Source organism: Poecilia latipinna, unplaced genomic scaffold (genome assembly GCF_001443285.1).
Source record: "Poecilia latipinna isolate Pla-1442-1.1 unplaced genomic scaffold, P_latipinna-1.0 Scaffold1826, whole genome shotgun sequence".
Classification (NCBI taxonomy): Eukaryota; Metazoa; Chordata; class Actinopteri; order Cyprinodontiformes; family Poeciliidae; genus Poecilia; species Poecilia latipinna.
This window is the reverse complement of record NW_015114442.1, coordinates 1-19009: the sequence shown is the minus strand read 5'-3', so window position 1 is coordinate 19009 and position 19009 is coordinate 1. Positions and strand designations below refer to the sequence as shown.

The 19009-nt window shown below is 41.1% G+C and overlaps 1 protein-coding gene across 1 annotated transcript; it reads right to left on the bottom strand.

Moving 5' to 3' along the window:
• Positions 1 to 368: 368 nt before the first annotated feature.
• col4a5 (collagen, type IV, alpha 5 (Alport syndrome)) lies at positions 369 to 18626 on the bottom strand. The gene is made up of 32 exons (XM_015014531.1): positions 18597 to 18626; positions 18207 to 18369; positions 17677 to 17747; positions 15749 to 15940; positions 15490 to 15658; positions 15203 to 15295; positions 15016 to 15120; positions 14803 to 14900; positions 14483 to 14633; positions 14246 to 14359; positions 12080 to 12247; positions 11685 to 11774; positions 11300 to 11443; positions 11094 to 11192; positions 10936 to 11025; positions 10295 to 10434; positions 10091 to 10217; positions 9836 to 10015; positions 9695 to 9745; positions 9427 to 9612; positions 6672 to 6680; positions 6001 to 6009; positions 4563 to 4696; positions 4391 to 4463; positions 4204 to 4275; positions 3996 to 4121; positions 3185 to 3283; positions 2840 to 3052; positions 2571 to 2748; positions 2365 to 2479; positions 1373 to 1545; positions 369 to 678 (listed from the first exon to the last, which is right to left on the bottom strand). The coding sequence occupies exons 1-32, from the start codon at positions 18624 to 18626 to the stop codon at positions 597 to 599; spliced, it is 3744 nt and encodes a 1247-aa protein (XP_014870017.1). The 3' UTR covers positions 369 to 596.
• Between the last annotated feature and the right edge of the window lie 383 nt (positions 18627 to 19009).

The following is a 19009-nucleotide window of genomic DNA, read 5'->3' as shown; positions in this document are numbered from 1 at the left end:
TTTTGTTTTTTTTTAAAGAGAAAAAAAACAGTCGGTCTCAGTGAAGAAAAGCTCATCAGTGCATCTCTCATCCTGGATGTTCGAAAGTCAAAGTGCTGATTTGGTAACCATCGGAGACCATCAGTAAGACCAAAAAAAAAGAAAAAAAAGAAAAAAGGAGTAGAAAGAAATAGATGTTTTGTGATGTTTCCAAAAAAGGGGGAAAAAAGTAGTCCTTAAATAGGGGGACAAAAAGGCTGAAAAAAAATTCACTTTTGTTGTCATACATCCATCATGGCACCATCAAGCAGTTATTTGTCAGCTTTCATTTTGAGGTACTTCTTAAGAAAAACAAACACTAAATGTAAGAATATTTGTCAGTTTTTTTAAACTCATATAAGCTGTGTTGCACAGTAGCACCATTGTTTCATTATTTTCTGATTTTCTGTATTTTTTTTCTTTTTTTCTTTTTCCCCGGAAGTCAATGCACCATTGGAATTCCACCTTGTTGCCACCTTGACAGTTCACCGGACCCTCGCTTGTTCATCCAAATGTGTCTTGTTGTGGATGGGGCGTCCCCTCCGCCGCCGCTGGTAGCGCTCGCTCGCCTCGTGGTATTACGTTGTCTTCATGCAAACCACACAGCGGCTAACACGTGTAAGTAGGTTGCCTGCCTTTAAAGTCTCTGACTGGGGTTTCCTGTAGGGTGGTTGAGAAAGAAGACAAATACAGTTTTTAAACTTAAAAAATATATAATTATACATTTGTACAAAAAAAATGCTTTGGTAATATTTTTCATAGGAATTATGGGACCAGTGATTAAAAAATATATTATGTTTACATTAAACATACTTGACAGTTAATTTTTTTGTCTGTGACATGCTACTGTATTATGAAAATCTTTTATCTTTAAGCTTTCCAAAGTGTTTTTCTTTTGCACATCTTTTGCCAGAGAACCAATTAAGTTCACTTCTACCCACTCCTTTGAACATTTATTCCTTATTATATTTCTTTGCTTAATTAAGAGTAAAATAATGTAATTACTTGTAATTTAGAAGGTTCAGTAACCCTTGAAAATACAAATTTCAAATTAGTGCAGCCAATGCTAACAATTTTAGTGCAGCAAGCATTTTTTGCACAGGTTGCATGAAACATCCCACGAAAATGAGAACTCCCCCCCCAACCCCTCACAAAAACCACAGAAAATATGAGAATAAATAGTCCTGCCATAACAAAACTTAAGACATGTAATTAACATATTTAAGGCTATACAATATTTCCAGGGATGAATTTTAGACAAATGAATTGAAGACTTTTTAAGGATGTGCCGAACACCCAGTTTAATAACCCCTATAATCATCAAATCACCCAAGTTGGGTTTGTGAAAACTTACTTGAACATGTCAAGTTTCTCCACAGTAGCCAGCCAGAAGCTGTAGGAGTTGCTGAAGTAGTTACACGACCCTCTGCCATGGCACTCTATGAAGGGCGTGCTGCGGAAGTCCTCCAGGCAGGAGCCGGGAGAGGCCAGGGCCTGACCGGAGCCCTCGGCACCTGCGCTAGTGTGCTGGGAGAGAGAGAGAGGAACAGAGTTCTAGTTGTTCATCTGAGACCTGCACACAGGAACAATGTTGATTTAAAACTCAAATCAGTGCCTATGGCAGGCATTCATAAAACAGACCATTACAAAAATAATGACAGTTAAATAAAAATATGTCTAAACTGTGACTGTGTAAAAATTAATAATATTCATGCCAAAGACAAAAGAGAAATTCTACATCCACTAAAATCTGATGCCTCTCCATTTTTCTTTACACTTCGTGAATAAGGAATTTGCGCTCATATCTTCTTCTGAGGTTTTGTGTCGTCTCCTTCAGTGGTTCTTGGTGCAGCGCCACCACAGGCGAAGGAGTGAACAGGTTTTTCAGTTGGTTTAGATTGTTTAACAGCGCAGTGTGAAAGCGAACCAAGCCAGCTGAAAATGTAAACAAATGTTGCTGTTTTTCTCCCCAATCAAACTGAGCCTACTCAGTGTATTATAAGCCTGGCGGGCCACCAGACTTGGGTCCCTGCGAGGCTAAGCATTGCTTATTTATTTTAGTTTTTTTTAAATGTTTGCATTTTTTTGTTTTTAAGATTTTATAGTTGGTATTCATGCATTCGTCTTCCAACAACATATAGTTTATTAAGTGATATTTTGAAATTTCCTATCAAATTTCAACATTTTTTAACTCAAAAACACGGCAGGCCGCTGAATGAATGACTGACCTAGCACCCCAACCACGGGGCTTAGCAAGTTTTCTGGGGGAAACCCTGCTACTGGAATATCAGGTGTGTGAATGAAAACTCCCTAAAAAGCCAAGCATGTGTCCAAACGCCACCCTACCATCATGAAGGAGTATCCGATCCACAGGGATCTCCAGTTTGCGGGACAAGAGGGAATCTGGATGGTCTGGCTGTGGATTGCAATCACCATGGCTGGAGCTTCACACACAGCACACCTGAAAACACACAAAAACACCTTTTTGATTTTTTTTTACACACATAAAGCCACCGTTTAAAGCCAAACAACACCCATCCTTCCATGCCTACCTGCTGATGTACGGCTTGATGCTCTCTCCAGTCACAGCCTCCATGGACATAGGCATGGGCTCCAAAGTTGACAGCCAGTAGGAGTAGTCGTTACGGGCAGCGAAGTTGCAGACGTTGTTGATGTTGCAGAACATGAAAGGCATGGGGCTGAACCGGCGCAGACAGCTGCCGGCGGTGCCTGCGTTGCAAGCAGTGGGTAAGGAGTTTTAGTTGGGTGAAACGTTGGAGAAGAATAACCGTTGAATCAAACAGAAAGTGCTTCGTCGTACCAAGGTCCTGTCCATGAGCCCTCTCGTTGCCTTGCACGTACAACAGGGAGTATCCGTCGTAGATGAAGTTGGTTCCGGAAGGACACTCTGGTGTTGTTTCGCTCTGGCTGTGTCGGGTGAGGAGGAAGCCATGGGCTGCTGACCCTGAGCCCGGAAGACCCGGCGGACCCTGTGGACCATCTGACCCAGGTGGGCCAGGGTTGCCCTTTAGGCCTGGTTGAAGAGAAAAGAACACATGCATTATACATCATATGTAGATTCCATGTGCATTATGATCAGCAAAATGAAAAGAAAAACATAGTTAAAGATTACTTTATTTATTTGTTTTTTTATTGCATTACTCACCAGATTGCCCTGGGGGTCCGGTGTCTCCCTTCCTGCCAGGTGGGCCGTTGAAGCCTGGGGGACCAGGTGAGCCGGGATCTCCAGAGGGGCCTGGTAGACCTGGAAGAAGGGAGGGGAAAAAAACACTTCAGTTTTAAACTTAGCTCTCAGATCGGTCATTAGCAGGGGTGAAGCAGAACGTTGTGGCAAAAATGAAGCTCTAAGATTTCTTGAGCTGGTCGAAATGGTGTCTGCTTTAAAATCAAATCCTTGTGTGTCCACTATTGAGACTCTTATTTTGAAGTCAGAAAGGAAGTAGTTCTTGAGTTGCTCTGTGGAGTTGACAGATTTGTAACAAATTCAAATTCCTTTTAAGTCATATAGAGTTTTTTATAACAGCTGGAGGTTGGGCTATAAATTGGAAAATACATAAAACTGCCCATTTAAATCCTTGTACTTTTGTGCTGACAAAAAAAATTATTTTCTTTTTTTTGTGATATAATTTACAGTTTATCATAATCCCTCAAATACAGATTTGGTCATTAATCTTAATTGAAAAAAAAAATCTTACTGGCAAATTTGAAGACATTTTTTTGTTTTCTGTTGCGAATTTATTTTTATGATCTAATTAATAGAAAAAGCTTAATTTTAGCATATTTTCTTATATTTTCCTCCAGTCTGGTGCATTATGTGAAAATAAAATAGAGCAAACAGCACAACACAAACCCACACAGCACAAGAGTAACTCACACATCCAACATGCAGCAACTAAAATCAGGCTGAATAACACCTAATTCATCATCGCCCGTCACCAAAGTGCTGCTCTACCCACCTGAGGATCCAGGGGCTCCAGGCGGACCAGGTGGGCCTGTAGCACCCGGGTTTCCTGGTGGACCCGGAGGTCCTTGCTCTCCTTTCACATAATCAATAGGTGAAGACCCAGGATCTCCAGGAGGGCCTGTGTAGAAATAGTTCATAAGATGATGACCCATTAGCTTTAATATTCAGCTTGCATGTAGCTCAGGTCGCCGTCCACCCACCAGGTGCTCCATCGGCCCCAGGATCTCCAGGAAGTCCACTGGGACCAGGAAGTCCTGGCTCTCCCTTTGGTCCTGATGAAGACGAAAGAAACAAGAATTCCTGTTTTTATATAAAGTCAACACAGAAAGCCTGACGTCCAGTTTTGTAGCATCAGAAAGCAGCCAAAAGGAGTTGGCGTAAACTAACCTGAGAACCCGGAAACGCCTGGAAATCCTCTATCTCCCTTTGGACCAGGGCCACCAGGACCACCAGAGGGGCCCTTGTAAAAAAAAAAAAAAGAAAAAAATGTTTCCAGCTTGACAACAGTATCTGTGACTTTTACTATTTTAGCGTAGCTATTTCAAAAACGGGAACTTACTGGTGCTCCTGGAAAACCAGGATCTCCTTTTTGACCAGGCTGGCCGGGCAGACCCGGATTTCCGGAATTCCCCTTCTCTCCCTTAACGCCGCCACTTCCTGGGAGACCGCGGGGACCCTCTGGCCCAGGCACACCTACAGATGCCGAGGACAAGAGGTCAGCCATGGTCTTTATTTGATTGAAACAGAAAAATACGACATCTTTTTCTTGACAAATTTAAAGGGTGCTACTGCATAACGGTAGTGTATTTTGGGTTCACCTACTCTCTATGTTGTCTACGATTTCTAAATGAACTAAAGTACTTCCAAAGTACCAATCTTCATTAGTGCAAACTGAGTGTCTGCATGGTGTGGCATGAATGAAATAATTATATTTTATTGTTATTGCTGCAGTAAATTGAGTTTCATCTAAAAAATAACCTCTTGCTTTGATGGAGAGTAAATCTCAGTTGTAGTATTTACTTAAAATGTTGTGTCTTTGTATACAATGGATATGCAAAGTCAATTTCCAATAGTCTAGAAAGCCCACAAAATCCTTTAGTTACAGTCAAGTAGTTGTTTTGGCTTACCTGAATGTCCCTAATTTGTTACTTACTTACAGTACAGATTATTATTATGCTTAAGTTTAGGATTTTATTGATAGGAACAAAATCTACAGACCCATTAGAGTCCTATAAGGAACATCGTCTCAATTAGAAACTGTAAATCTACATAATAAGACTTTTTGTTTCACGTCACACTGTTATGACCTGGATTGCAAAAAATCAAATTTAATCTCTAGAAATGATAAACAACTGAACAATATTCACATACTCTAAGTGTCGACATATATTTCTTGTTAGTTCTTTTTTTTTTCTTTACCATCAATCTGCCTATGAGAAAACACATAAATCAGCTTTATGACAACATGACGTGCTCACATTAAAAAAAGTCCACGTGTTTGCAGTGTCTCAATAAATAAATTTTTTTGTTTACCTTTTGTTATTTGTATTTGTGCTACCTATATTCTTGCAGTCAAAACAATGTTTTGAAAAAAATATGTCAAAATATTTCATATCATAGAAAGAAAACTTTTCAGAGTCGAAAGATGACCGGGCTATGATAAACAGAATAATGTGATCAGTTGTGAATTAGAGTCTTTTTTTTGTTTAAGTAGTCTTGCTTGAAATGTTCATTTGGTCCTGTAGAATGAAAAAGGGGTTATGAAATGATGAATGACTCCATAATCCATTCATCTCAGCTAGGAAAAAGCGCCATCAAAGTGTCGTATCTCATTTAAAGAACTTGAATGTTTCTCAGACTGCTAAAGCAAACTGGAATGCATGATGAAAGCCACCGAGCCAACCACACAGCTGCTTCCATTAATGTTTCACCCAATGTTATAGTCGTAGGCTGACGTGACAATGTTTAATCCAAACCAAGAATCCGGTGGGTCTAACCTGGAGGACCTAGGATTCCCAGAATTCCCAGGCAAACCGATACCAGGATGCCGCAGGGCAAAAAAACGAAGAAGAAGAAGAAGAAGAAGAAGAAGAGGTGGTTTAGACAGATAAAACTGTAACAGCAGGAATATTCAAGAAGTAACAGTTGAGATTCTGGAAAGCACTCTGTTGTAAAAAAAAAAAAAAAACTTAAAGCAAATGCATTACATTTAAATAAATAAAAAGTAAATAATTAATCCAATGATTAATGATAGAGGTTTTGTGAATTATACAGAAATCACAACAAAGAAGAATGACGTAAAGTCCTTGGTGAGTTAGTCACATGGTGAATGCTTGTGGCGAGTGATTCAGTGAACTTGATTTAATTTGACAGACCATGTGATCTGGTGACGTATTTTCGGTGACCCACTCTACTCAGAAGAGACATTTACAATCTATCATCACTGTCACTGTTTTTCTAAATGTGCTTACTTGTTAAACGTGGACTACCCTACCATCAGTGTGCATGAAAAACGAGAGAAAGGCGTTATTAGGAAGAAAATAAAAAACAAAAAACGATTCAGAGTTTTCAGTTGATTTTGTTTCCATCACAGTGCATCAGGGTGATATTAAACACAAGTGTTGCTGCAGGAGACGTGCAAGAAAAGTCCGGATGCCGTTCATCTGACCTGCGGGCCCTTCGAAGCCGGACGCAAAAGTTGCCGCGTGGAGAGGCGGGGTGGGGAGGGACCACGCCATGGTGGGCGGGGCCAAACCGCAGGAAACATGGGGTAAGATCTCATAGCATCACATTTTTATACTGACATTTGATTTCCTTCTGACCTCACACAGTGACGGAGTTTGGTGGAAATGATATCGCAGCTTTACGTATATATGTCTGTAGGGTAATGAATTTTATATGAACTGAAAAACGTCAATGACATTGTTGTTGGTAGCAAACTTAAACTGCTGACGTATGAGCAAAGGAAGAGATCAAAATCTCATTTCCCTCTTTGCTAGTTTGTAGACACATCAAAAATGGAATATAAGACATTACAAATTCTTAAGTTTGAATTGTCACATGAAGAAGCCGCTTAATTCTGTGGGCATTTTAAATGTGAAGTGACTTTTACACGATTTATATTCAGTGGAGTTTCCACTCTGTCCAGCACTGTGTGAGGTCTGGTGTTGAACAAGTCTCCATGCAGGTGGCTTGATTGGTGGGACAAAATCCCAGTCAGGACAGTGAAGCCAGTCACAAACTCAAAAATAGTCTTGCTCAGATTCAGGGTTTATTTATTGATCGAGGTGCACCGACTCCAAGTAGAGATTTCTCACCTGCTAAATTTAACTACTCTTTTAATGTAATACATGAATTTTATATGCATCTAAATTTAAGTGGTGCCTGTGAAAATAGCAATTTTTAATTAAAAAAAAAACATTTCTGAAAAACAGTATCAGGTTTCTGTCTCCTTTTGTCACTGAAATTTAAAACTGTAGGTTTTTAAAATTAACTGCCAAAATCTTCAGCTTCATTGAATAGAAAAGGGCCTAGCTGGGCCTTCTGGATGCTTATCAGATAATTTACATTCATGTTTGCTACATTTACAGCTTGAATATTATAACCATCAAATTACTAAACATGTACATTTGTCTAGTGACAATATGAATAAAAAACACTTGTACTATGTGCTACTGAATTATCTTGAGTAGCCATTAAATAATTTTCTGAACTTTTACATGTTGATGTTTTTGAAGTTTGGTTCGGTGGACTGTTTTCAGTAAACTGTCATTTCACAGCGAAAGTTATTTGAAAAGTGAAACAATTTGGCAAAAAGCTAACAGCTGGTAACCTTGGTTTTGGTCAATTTTGAAATTTCAATAAACTCTTCCTGAAAATATTTCTGTCTGTCAAACACAACACTGGTAATGGATATTAACTGTACAAACTTATGCTGAGTTTGCTGCTGTTGTCTTAGTCGCCAACAATTATTAATGAAAGTTACAATGCAGCTACCAAATGTGACCTTTATGTTTGCTGATAGTGAGTAACCCTCTGTTTTCTTTGGATCAAAGATAGTTTGTTCCTCTGCTTTTTTCCCCCAGGTCTTCTACTTGTTTGGATATCATCCTGATTAGCTTAGCCGATTAGCTGATTGAAACCAGTGTTGTTTTGCATAGCAACATTGGCATTAGTAGGCTAAGAGAAAGGCTAAATAATGCTAATGTGGCATTGCATTAACATTTATATAAACATTTCCATTTTGAGTTGTTTTAAATAACTAAACTTTGCTACTCCAGTGCTTGCTCAGCTAAATGTTAGCCTTTCATGACTCTTAAGGATTTATTTGATCTCCACTGAAACAACATTTCAGTGGAGATCACATTTGTTAATACATGCTGTAAATGAAGCAATTACTTCACAGGACATGGCTTCAAAATATTCCAAAAATACTTCGGTGGTGTTTGGAGCACATCTCGGTTATTAGCATCTTAGCGGTGAGCCACAGCTCTTCTGACAACCAGTCACAGATATTACAACAGTCTGGCTAGCTGATGTTGTTTGATCTGTCAGACCTTCTGTCAGTGACAGAAATTGTCATCCGCTGAACAAATGGTGCGTTCTCATTTATAATTGTGATATGCTAAATGTGACACAATAACTCAAAAAAAAAAAAAAAAGCCTGTTTGATCAAAAATCAAACAGCGTTATGAGAATATTTTGAGTTTGTCTGTGGCTTAGGTGATTAAATCCAATTGACAAATGCCTACAGGAACCACACACACTCAGGCTGTGTAAAGTTGGGACACACACACAAGTCACTCGTAGCTCAGGACTGTGGAGAGATGAGGAGCTCACACCAGGCCTCAAGATGGGATCAAAGAGAGCGGGAAACATGGGTGAGGAAACGTGTGGGTGGATGAGCTGGGTGAAGAGGAAACACGAGATGGCGACTCGGCCACTACATTGTGAACGTAGTGTTTCGGCACGAAGAGAAATCCCGGTGAAGAGTGTGGCGGGGTGTAAGAGGAGGGAAGAATCCCAACATGCTCTGGTGTCAAGTTGAAAACCTGGTGCTCAGAATGGAACTCAGCAGGGGCCCGGCTCTCTGGCCGGCGGTGCTGATTGGTGAAACAATGACCCATGCAAATCAACCAACACGGTGACGACAGACTATATTCAACGTGGAGCTTCTGCCTGGTTCTCTGAGATACAGACAACTGGACCGTGTCATTGCTCAAGATTTATATGTATGAAATCATTTTCGCAGAAAAGGTGGTTACCTTTATGCTTGGTTAAGCATACATTTAGAATGTCTTAGCTTTAGCTTGGGTTTTAGCTTAGATGTTGTAGCTTTATTGACTTCTGCCATCTGACATCAGAAAACCAGGCAGGAACATCCAACCAACCATGTGGTGATAAGTGCCACCCAAGTCCTTTACCTGATCTTCCAGGCGGCCCGGGAGGTCCTTGATTTCCTTTAGGGCCCTGGAATGGCAGTCCCGGAGGACCTGGAGGGCCACTGACACCTGGAGAACCTGGTGGACCTGGAAAGCCGGTGTCCCCTTTTGGGCCAGGAAATCCTGGGCCTCCAGTAGGACCAGGAAGGCCTGGGTTTCCTTTTTCACCTTCACAGGAAGTACCAGTGATTGTAGAGAACTGTGGCACAACATTTAAGGCTAAAATACAGTATGATGGGAAATAAGTTACCTGGCGACCCTGGAATCCCAGGAGGACCTGGAACACCAAAGCCAGGAATTCCTGGAGTAGACACAAACAATGAACTGAGCCAGGCAGAACATTTCCAAAAGATGTTCAGTGGGCATCCGGACCGTACGAACTGTCACCTACCTGGTTCTCCTTTGATACCGGCTGGTCCTGGGATCCCATCTCTTCCCGGCTGACCCTTCTCCCCGACCTGTCCTGGTGGTCCTGATCGACCAGACTCTCCTGGTCTACCTGGAGCTCCTGTGAGACCAGGGGCACCAGGCAGACCATCAAGACCCTTTGGACCGGGGAAACCAGGAGGACCTACCAAGAGACGACAAGTTAGTTTGTTCCACTACATTAGAGATTTACTGAGAGTACCAAAATAAAATTACTCACCTTGGAATCCTGCGAGGCCTACATCTCCTTTAACCCCCGGTAGCCCTGGTAAACCAGGAAGACCAGGTGTTCCCGGACCTCCTTTAGCTCCAGGACTTCCTGGGAATCCGGGCTGACCTGGATCTCCCTTTTGAGAGAATTGACTAGATCTGTCATCCCTGAACATGTCGTGAAACAAGGACTGAAAACACTTCTTTCTGTCACCTTTTGTCCCTGTGGTCCAGGTGGTCCAACACCACCAGAACCTGGGTCACCTTTTGGTCCTTGGAGACCAGGTATTCCTGGCTGACCTGGGGATCCTGGCCTACCTTGAAAACCTGGTGAGCCTTTTGACCCCATAGGTCCTGTTGAGTCATAGAGAAAAGATTAACATCGACATCGGTGAGTCAAATGTTCAAGTGCAGAAAACTTTTTATACTAAATTGCTATGACTTAGTTTTATTCTTAACATAAAACTACAAAGTTTTAATATAGTCAGTGTGTCAAAAATGTTGTCATTAAATGGCATCAACAGTGTTTTTGAAAGTCATGGTGAAAAGACAGTTCACACAGACAGAGAACGCAAACTTATTGCGCAGAAATGCAAAAGAAAAAATCCTCCATGTTCCTTAGTGGCCTCCATACTCATTAAATACTGACAGTGTGAAATATGTATTATATTGAAACAGTTTCAGAACCATGCAAAACTGGGTCCTTTTTCAACATATCCTAATACAAAAATGTATAAATGAAAAGGGGTGTATGTCTTTTTCCCATTAATATCGATGTGTTTAACACCAATTTAAAAATATACAGACGGTACTAGCAAAGGTAGGCAAACATCTGACAATTAACAGCTCACCCACCTGGAATTCCCATATCGCCCATTCCGCCTTTTGGACCTGGAGATCCAGGACCACCAGGACTCCCTGGGATACCAGGTTCTCCCTTTAGCCCTGCACAAAATAAAGTCATTAACTTTCAGCCAAAACCCATTCCATCCATTCATGACATAACCCCTTACCTGGCGGACCAGGAATGCCAGGGCGTCCATCTTGTCCAGGCAATCCAGGGTCACCAGGGAGACCTGCAATGCCTTTGGGTCCGGGAAAGCCTGGTGATCCTAAACACAAGGGGAATTTCTTATTAATGTATCTTTATGCTGAGAGTTACTGGAAATTTAGAGATAGCACCATAACTGAGGTGATGTTTGAATGTTTTCTATTGTACCTGGAGTTCCAGGATCTCCTTTAGCTCCTCTTATATCTACTGGCCCAATGGGTCCTGGGAGTCCCGGGGAACCTGAGTCTCCCTTTTCTCCTTTAGAACCAGGTCCACCTGGGATGCCGTTACTGCCTGGAAATCCTGGTTCACCTGTGGCACAGAAACATAGGAACCTAGAGATTGTGTGCTTCAAAGTACTTTGACCTTTACTTATTTATTAATAAATGTTTTAAATCTTAAACTGGGACTGGTGAAATGTAGTTTGGACTTATTAAAATACTTAAAATATCCCTTTAATTTAAAAGCTGATGGGAAACTCAAAAGCAGATAGTAACTTTGGTGGCCAACAAGCTAGTTTGTTTAAACTCAAAGATGGCTTGTGTGTAAATACCTTTAAGACCAGGTGCACCAGGTCCTCCCGGAGTGCCAGGTCCTCCAGATGGTCCTGGAGGTCCCATTGGACCCATGTCACCTTTTGGACCTGCAGCGCCCAAAGAGAGAGCAGATGACGTATGTAAGGAGAAATCATAAACTGAAAAGTCTATGATGTTAATAAAACTAGCAGCTTAGCTACCCATTCAGCGATTAAAATGCTAGATAGATTTTTGCGTCAATGCATTTAATGAACAGGAGAAAAAAAATTATTCAGCATTTGACCAACTGATTAGATCAAAAGATCAACAGATATTTGGAAAGGTCAACTAAGTGATGCCTCACAACATGCTATATACCAGACAGTAAAGAATACTCTGCCTTTATTCAAGGGTACAGATAACATTATTTTACCTGGAAATCCAGGTGCGCCGTCCCTTCCAGGTCCTCCAGGGGGTCCTGGGATTCCTATTGGTCCAGGGGGGCCAGGAAAACCAGGATTCCCTCTGTCACCTGGTAACCCTGGGATGTCTAAGCCTGGTGGACCTGGGTCTCCTTTCTCTCCATTTGCTCCTGGGTATCCTGTAAGGATGATCGTTTAAATCAGCATAGAGACACGTGAACCTCCTCCACCTCTGATTTGAATTGAAGCCAAGTCTTTTTAGCAATTCTTTCCTTGAGAAACCATTTTTAGCCTTGAGATACTGAAGTAAAACCACGGAGAAGGCAGTAAGGTTATTTATTTCGTAAATATTGCAAATGTCACATTTTTCGAAGCCCTATTCATGATCCAAATAACCTACTGAGGTGTATGGAGCTAAATTGGGGCCATAAAGTTTGGTCAAATGGGAAAAAAAAATTAAACTGAAAAAAGAAAAAGTTCAAAACTACTTTTCAGATTCAAGGGTTTTGTTTTCAGTTTTAGATTTTTTGTTTTAGTTTCAAGGCTTTGGTATGTGTATTTTCAGTTTAATTATTTTTCTTTTTAGTTTAAATTTAGTTTCTGTTTCAAACTTTTCGGGAATGAATATTTGTTTTTACAACTCCAAACTTTTTTCAAATTCAAAATAATCTTTCAGTTTCAAATCTCTTTTTTTTAAGTTTCAATTTTTTTTTCTTTTGAACAAACTTTATGGTCTGTAGAGATGATATGCTGTGTGTCGAAGTTTAGTAAGTGAATCCTAAAGAAAAGTTCAACCTTGTATGAATTACTTCACGAAATTATTAAACATTCCCAGGATCCCTGGCAGGATCAGTCACCGCAAAGAGGCTGATTTTCCCTCATTATGAGCCAGACAAACATAAATTAAAGGAAAGGAAAGATGCAAGAGTCTGTTTGAAACCGTCAATGAAGAAAATATGTCACATTTCAAATTTCATTAGAATTTTAAAAAGACTTAAATAAGCAACGCTTAACCAGGTTGGGTCACAAGTAAAGCCTGGTGGCCCGCCAGGCTTATGATACACTTGAGGTAACCCTGTGTATTATATTAGCCTGTGAGTACAATTTTGACAATTTGTGGATTACAGAAAATCCATTTTAAAAACATACTTGTGCACCAAATTTTTGTCATTAATATGTATTGAAATTGTATTTTGTATATTATCACCTTCCTAAAATTTTGGCCTTAGTCGTTTTTTTTGCAAAAAGTGAGATACCTTTTGGCAAAAAAGGACATAGGTCATTATTTTAGGAAGGTGACGACATAATCAATCAACACCAAAAAGAATTAACAGTCAACTGTTCAAATATGACAATATGACATTCATGCCAGTGAAGAATGTATATAAACTAAAGTTCAGGTCTAAACTGCTAACAAAAACTGTATTAGCATGGATTGTCTGGCAGCAACTGCATATTGAAAGCAATTAACGCTTAAGAACTTCCTTTTTACTGTTAAAGTTGGCTGTACATTGAAAAAGGAGAGAGACAAAAGGTCGTGCTGGTGCAAAAGCAGGTACTCTGACACGCTCTGGTGTTAGTTCTTGCTTGGTGTGCTCTTGCGGAAATCGCAGTATGTGACGTTAAGAGTGGTCGGGCATGAAAAGCGCATCTCTGTGATATGGCGTTGTGCCAACTGCATTCGCATGAGACTGTTTGGATTAGAAACAGGAAGAGAGATGACGCTCATGAAAGTTTCTTCAACATTTGGTGGAACAAAAATGTGGTAAAATGAGGTACAACGTAAAGACACTGAGACATTTTCCCAGACAAAGACAAAAGTCCCACAAAATTGTAGAGCAGCCATTTACAGACGTGGCATCTAACTCTCTACATAATAACATGCTCTGATCACCAACACATAGAGAGTAGCTACTTGTGCTTGTAAATCAACCCAACAAACCCAAGCTACAGTGTTTTGTAAGGTGCTCATGTGGAAACTGTTGACTTCATTAAAGTCAACAAATCCAACCACCAAACATTGGCTTCAAAAGAGTCAGTCATGCTAACAAATAAAGCTAACGAGTATTTAATCTCATAAAACACTCAGAAATGTTATACACAATTGAAAAATAACATTTTGTTCCAAGGCCTTTGACAGTAAGAAATCAACCTCAACCCAATCTTTTGTGACGTACCTATTGGTCCCATTGGCCCGGGGGGTCCAGGAGGGCCCGGAGGACCCTGTGCACCACTTGTTGAGCTTCCAGGGGGCCCACGAGGTCCAGGTTGGCCTGGTGAGCCGGGCTCCCCTAAACAAGGACAAATAAAGGGGGTAGCTGTCAGAAAAAGCTGTCGTAATTTTTAACAATCGTCTTAAGTTGCTGTATTGACAATAAAACAGACAAACTAATGTATTCATACAATATTAATACCTTTAAGTCCTGGTCCGCCATCAAACCCAGGTCGCCCTGGTCCACCTGGGTTGCCGGGGAAACCAGGATCTCCCTTTTGTCCAGGGAATCCTTTAGCTCCTGCTATTCCAGGTGGACCTGGAGGACCAGGAAGTCCAAAGCCTGCCTCACCCTTTTGGATGCACAGACAGGGAACAAATAAATGGTTAATTTCACTCAGTCAGGAGGGGAAGATATTAGATGTTCAGCAGACAGATTTATCCAAGACAGGAAAAATAATACTGGCCAAAATTAAAGATAATTTCAGTGCCTGTCAATCATTTGAGAAATAATTAGCCTACCTTTGGTCCAGGAAACCCTGGTGGCCCGGGGAATCCATCTACTCCCGGTCTCCCTACTTTTCCAGGTGTTCCCGGCTGGCCCGGAATACCTGGGAATCCTAGCGAACAGAGGTGAAAATTGATAACATCGGTAACTAGGAACCAAAAGCAGATGTAAAGATTCACATGAGCACTTTTATGAGGCAAAAGTAGGATGGGTACATATCCATTTACCCTTAACTCCTGCAGGACCTGGAAGGCCGACGCCCGGTTGTCCCGGTTCACCCTTTGGTCCAGGAAAACCTGGTGAACCAGGCTGTCCATCCGCACCTCGCGGACCTGATGAGAAGTAGCATTCTGTGCGTTATTGCTGTTGTTATGGTGAAGGTAAAGGCTTTACTTCACAGGTGAGGCATGCTACCTGGCGGACCGGGTGACCCTGGGTTGCCATCTATTCCTTTGGGTCCTGGTTGACCCTTCTCTGTGACCGTCGGACCTGGTTCACCTTTTACACCTACAAATTGAGGTAAACATTGATTTCCTAGAACATTTTCCTGATCTTAACAGCACAGCTGTTTGAACAGCCAATAAAAGATAATCCAATGCAGGGGCAGCTATATTTTTTAGAAGGGGTGTTCAGTGATGTACTTAGTTAAAAAAATTTAAGTAAAACCAGTTCATATGAGAATCAATATATTTGCTTCTTGCCTGGATTTCCGGAAGTGCCAGGTGCTCCTGAGTTGCCTTGAGCACCTTTCTCCCCTGGTGGACCCGGGACTCCATAGCCAGGGCCGCCTGGTGGACCTCTGTCTCCTGGGATGCCGGGCGGACCTGTGTCACCAGGGGGACCTCGTTCTCCTTTTAAGAGCAGAGACCCCTGCAGACCACAGGTACAAACATTTATGAAATGTCCGATGGAGGGTTGGATTTATGTAAAGGCAGCACAACATCCTGGAAAGTCACGCACAGGAGCTCCCTTGGGGCCAGGAGGCCCAGGTGCTCCGTCACGACCGGGTCGACCATCCAGGCCAGGCAGACCGGGTGGTCCAGGGAAACCACTGTCACCCTTCTCTCCTTTCACACCACCACCTCCGAAGGTATCTCCTGGCTCTCCTTTCTCTCCGGGGAAACCTGGAGCACCTACAGGACCAGGAACACCCTACAAAGGAAACAAAACTTCAAGGGATGGAGGGACGACAATGACATGTAATAGGAGGCAAAATAGGCAAGAGACTGACTCTTAAATTTGGGGAAAAAACAACAACAAAAAAACAACAACAACAAAAAATCCCTCACAGTTGTTTAGATTCAGTCTTGCTCAGATTTTAATGATCTTTTTTAAAATCAGTTTTAAACTTCTAATCATTCGACATTTCCAGATGCAGAAGCTCAAAACTCTTTTGCTCTTGCTTTCACCGTTGACTGCAAATTTTCAACAGCAACAATAATTACTGTAAGCAATAAAAATGAGCAAATGTTCTCTTAATGTTTGTCTGTAATGTGGTATAAAGGCTTTAAAAAAGTATTCCTCACAAATCTCCATTGAAATAAAGTTAGCAAATAGAGGTTTTATTTAACAGGGGACAAAAACTATCCAAACCATTGTGGTTGTACCAATTGCCCCAAACCTAAAAAAGGTTCTGCCACCCTTGAAAGCAACTACTGCCCTTCACTTCGACTGTGAATGAATTTTAGCTCAGTCTCCTATGCAGAAGTGCTGTCCTTCACCCTCATTGGAGGACTCTGAGTAAGTACGACTGGCCTGTTTAAGTTTTCGTCACAGCATCTCAATCAGATACTTTGAGTCCTTCATTGGTAAACTTGTCTGCCACTTGCCACGTCTTTGTTCTGCTGCATGTCGAAAAGATGGATGGACGTTGTCCTTGAAGATTTTGTGGTAAAGAGCAGAATTAAAGGTTTCATAAATTCCAACAAGTCAACCAGGTTCCCGAGGAAATGAAGTTGCTCCTTGGTATCACAATACGACCACCATGTTTGAGATGTAACAGCGTATTGCCGTCTTCCAAAGAGCTCCACTTTTGTTCCAGTTTCTCCAAAGTTCCTGAGAATCATGCAGAAATGTATCTGCGAACATGAGGCAGGCCTTTGTGTCCTTTTGATCAGCAGTGGGGTTTTGACTTTGAAACTCTGCCATGGAAGCCGTTTTTTGCCCAGGTTCTGACTTATTGTTGAATTGTTAGCAGTGACAATCAGGAGGCCCAATAAGATGTTGCTCTTGGTCCTTTTGCAGCCACCTGAATGAATCAATGATATGCTCTTGAAGTAATTTTTCGCAGACTGGACATTCCTAGCAAAGTTCACCACTGTTCCATGTTTTCTCCACTAGTAGATATTTGCTCTCCCTGTGGTTTGATTGCACCCCAAACTTTTGATAGATGACTTAAGTTAATTTATTTATATTCTGTTCTTGAATAGGCTTGACTCAGACATGGTGGGTTTGTTTTTGAGCTTTTAGCATGCTTCATGAGGTCAAATATGTTCTATTTAACCCTTCAGTGGTTTTAAGAGGCAAGGTAATTTGGACAACATGAGCTTTTTATCTTTTGTCTGGTGGGGTCGCACTGGCCTTGTGTGTGGTTTCACAACTTTTTTTTTTTTGTGTGTGTGTGTGTGTGTGTGTAGTTTCAGGAACTGATGGGTTAATATTTCACCCTCCTGTCTTCATGCTGTCCAACCGTGACATCTGCCGCATTTCTCCTGAGTGTCGAGCTATGACCGTGGGAGGGTTTATAGTGATTTCTTGATCCTCCTAGTTTGGCAGTAATCTTTTGTTTTGTTGTTGTGTACATGAGGTTGGTTTGGATAGTTTTTTCCCTTAACCCTTTGACACATAAACCAAAAGTATAAAAGTCATGCTTGTCAAAAACTACTCACAGGGGGTCCACTAAGGCCTGTTATTCCTTGAAAACCTGGTTCTCCCTTTACACCTGGCGGGCCAGGAGGGCCTGATAAAAATTAGAAAAATAAATGGAAGCACAATAGATTTAAAAACACTTTATGCTTTAATGTCTGGTTCAGAGTATGCAACAAACAGTGCAACTAACTATGGCTTAGCTTTTCACTACAGCTAACTAGCCATAATCGTCATATTTCCTTCTGCACACAGCTCACACACCAGCAAACGTCTTTTGATGTGACAATAATCACATTTTTACTTTTTTAAGATGCCACGAATTGGCATAATTCATTGACTTTTGCTTCTTTCCTTCATGATTAATCAAACGTCTGCTCCAAATGCTTACTTGCAGCTAGTTATGTAGCAAAGTAAGTAAGCAAAATATAATGCCCAAAATATGTTTTAGCAGAGCAGATCTGAACATTTTAAGTAACCAAATCGGCGGTAGTGACACACGAGGATGTCATAGATAAACAAGTAAATGAAAAATAAGATCCACAGACGTTACCTGCGAAGCCTGGCGGACCTGGAGGCCCTGGGGGCCCCGGTATAAGATTGCCTCCGTCAATGCAGTTCACACAGGTTTCTCCCTTCTGACCTGAAACATCGTGATCGTCGTCAGTGTTTTCTGTGCACAGCTGTACATTTCTTATGAACCACACGTAAATTGTCTAACCCTTTTTCATTACACATTTGATTTTACTTTGGTCATTTTTATAATTTATTTCAAACGGTCATTAGATTTTTATTTTTTTTACTTTGGTGGGGTATTTTTACAGTCATGAAAAAATCTGAATACCTTCATGTTTTGAATCCTTTAATATGGATTCTTAATAGAAAGCTAATATGCAAAATCAACTTTTTTTAGCTTTAAGTCATGATCTCATCAGAAACATACCTGTAGTGTTGCATTGATTCTTTCAGGCATGTTTGAGAAATCCTTGAATCTCACATGGCAACCACTGAGCTGTGCAAAATGCTTGCTCATGCAATGCACAGCCTATTTATGCAAAACGCCTTCTTGGAGCTTCAGTCCCTAGTTGAGCTCCCGCCCCACAAAGTACTCCTTTCCTGCACCTCCCCAAACTGCTCCCACAGACTAGTGGCAGCAGCAATTAGCAAACACCTGCTGACCTTATTCTACAAACTACCTCTCAGTCCAACGTTCCTGAGAATAGTTGTAAACGGCATCAAAGAGAAGCACTGTTGCTGAAAGGGGAGAGTTGGAAATGGTAGGAACTTCTTAAAGAGACAGAGTCCAATTTCAGCTATGTTGCAATGTGAATTTTTTTTAAGTTGCTGTTTATCTAT

What these genes read in the sequence shown, in the direction of transcription:
- col4a5 (XM_015014531.1), bottom strand. Translation starts at nt 18,626, where the DNA reads ATGCCTGAAAGAATCAATGCAACACTACAG. An exon ending in GAATCAATGCAACACTACAG is followed by an intron (nt 18,370 to 18,596) that starts GTATGTTTCTGA and finishes AAAAAGGGTTAG; the next exon opens with ACAATTTACGTGTGGTTCAT. An exon ending in GGCTCATGGACAGGACCTTG is followed by an intron (nt 2,749 to 2,839) that starts GTACGACGAAGC and finishes CTTGCAACGCAG; the next exon opens with GCACCGCCGGCAGCTGTCTG.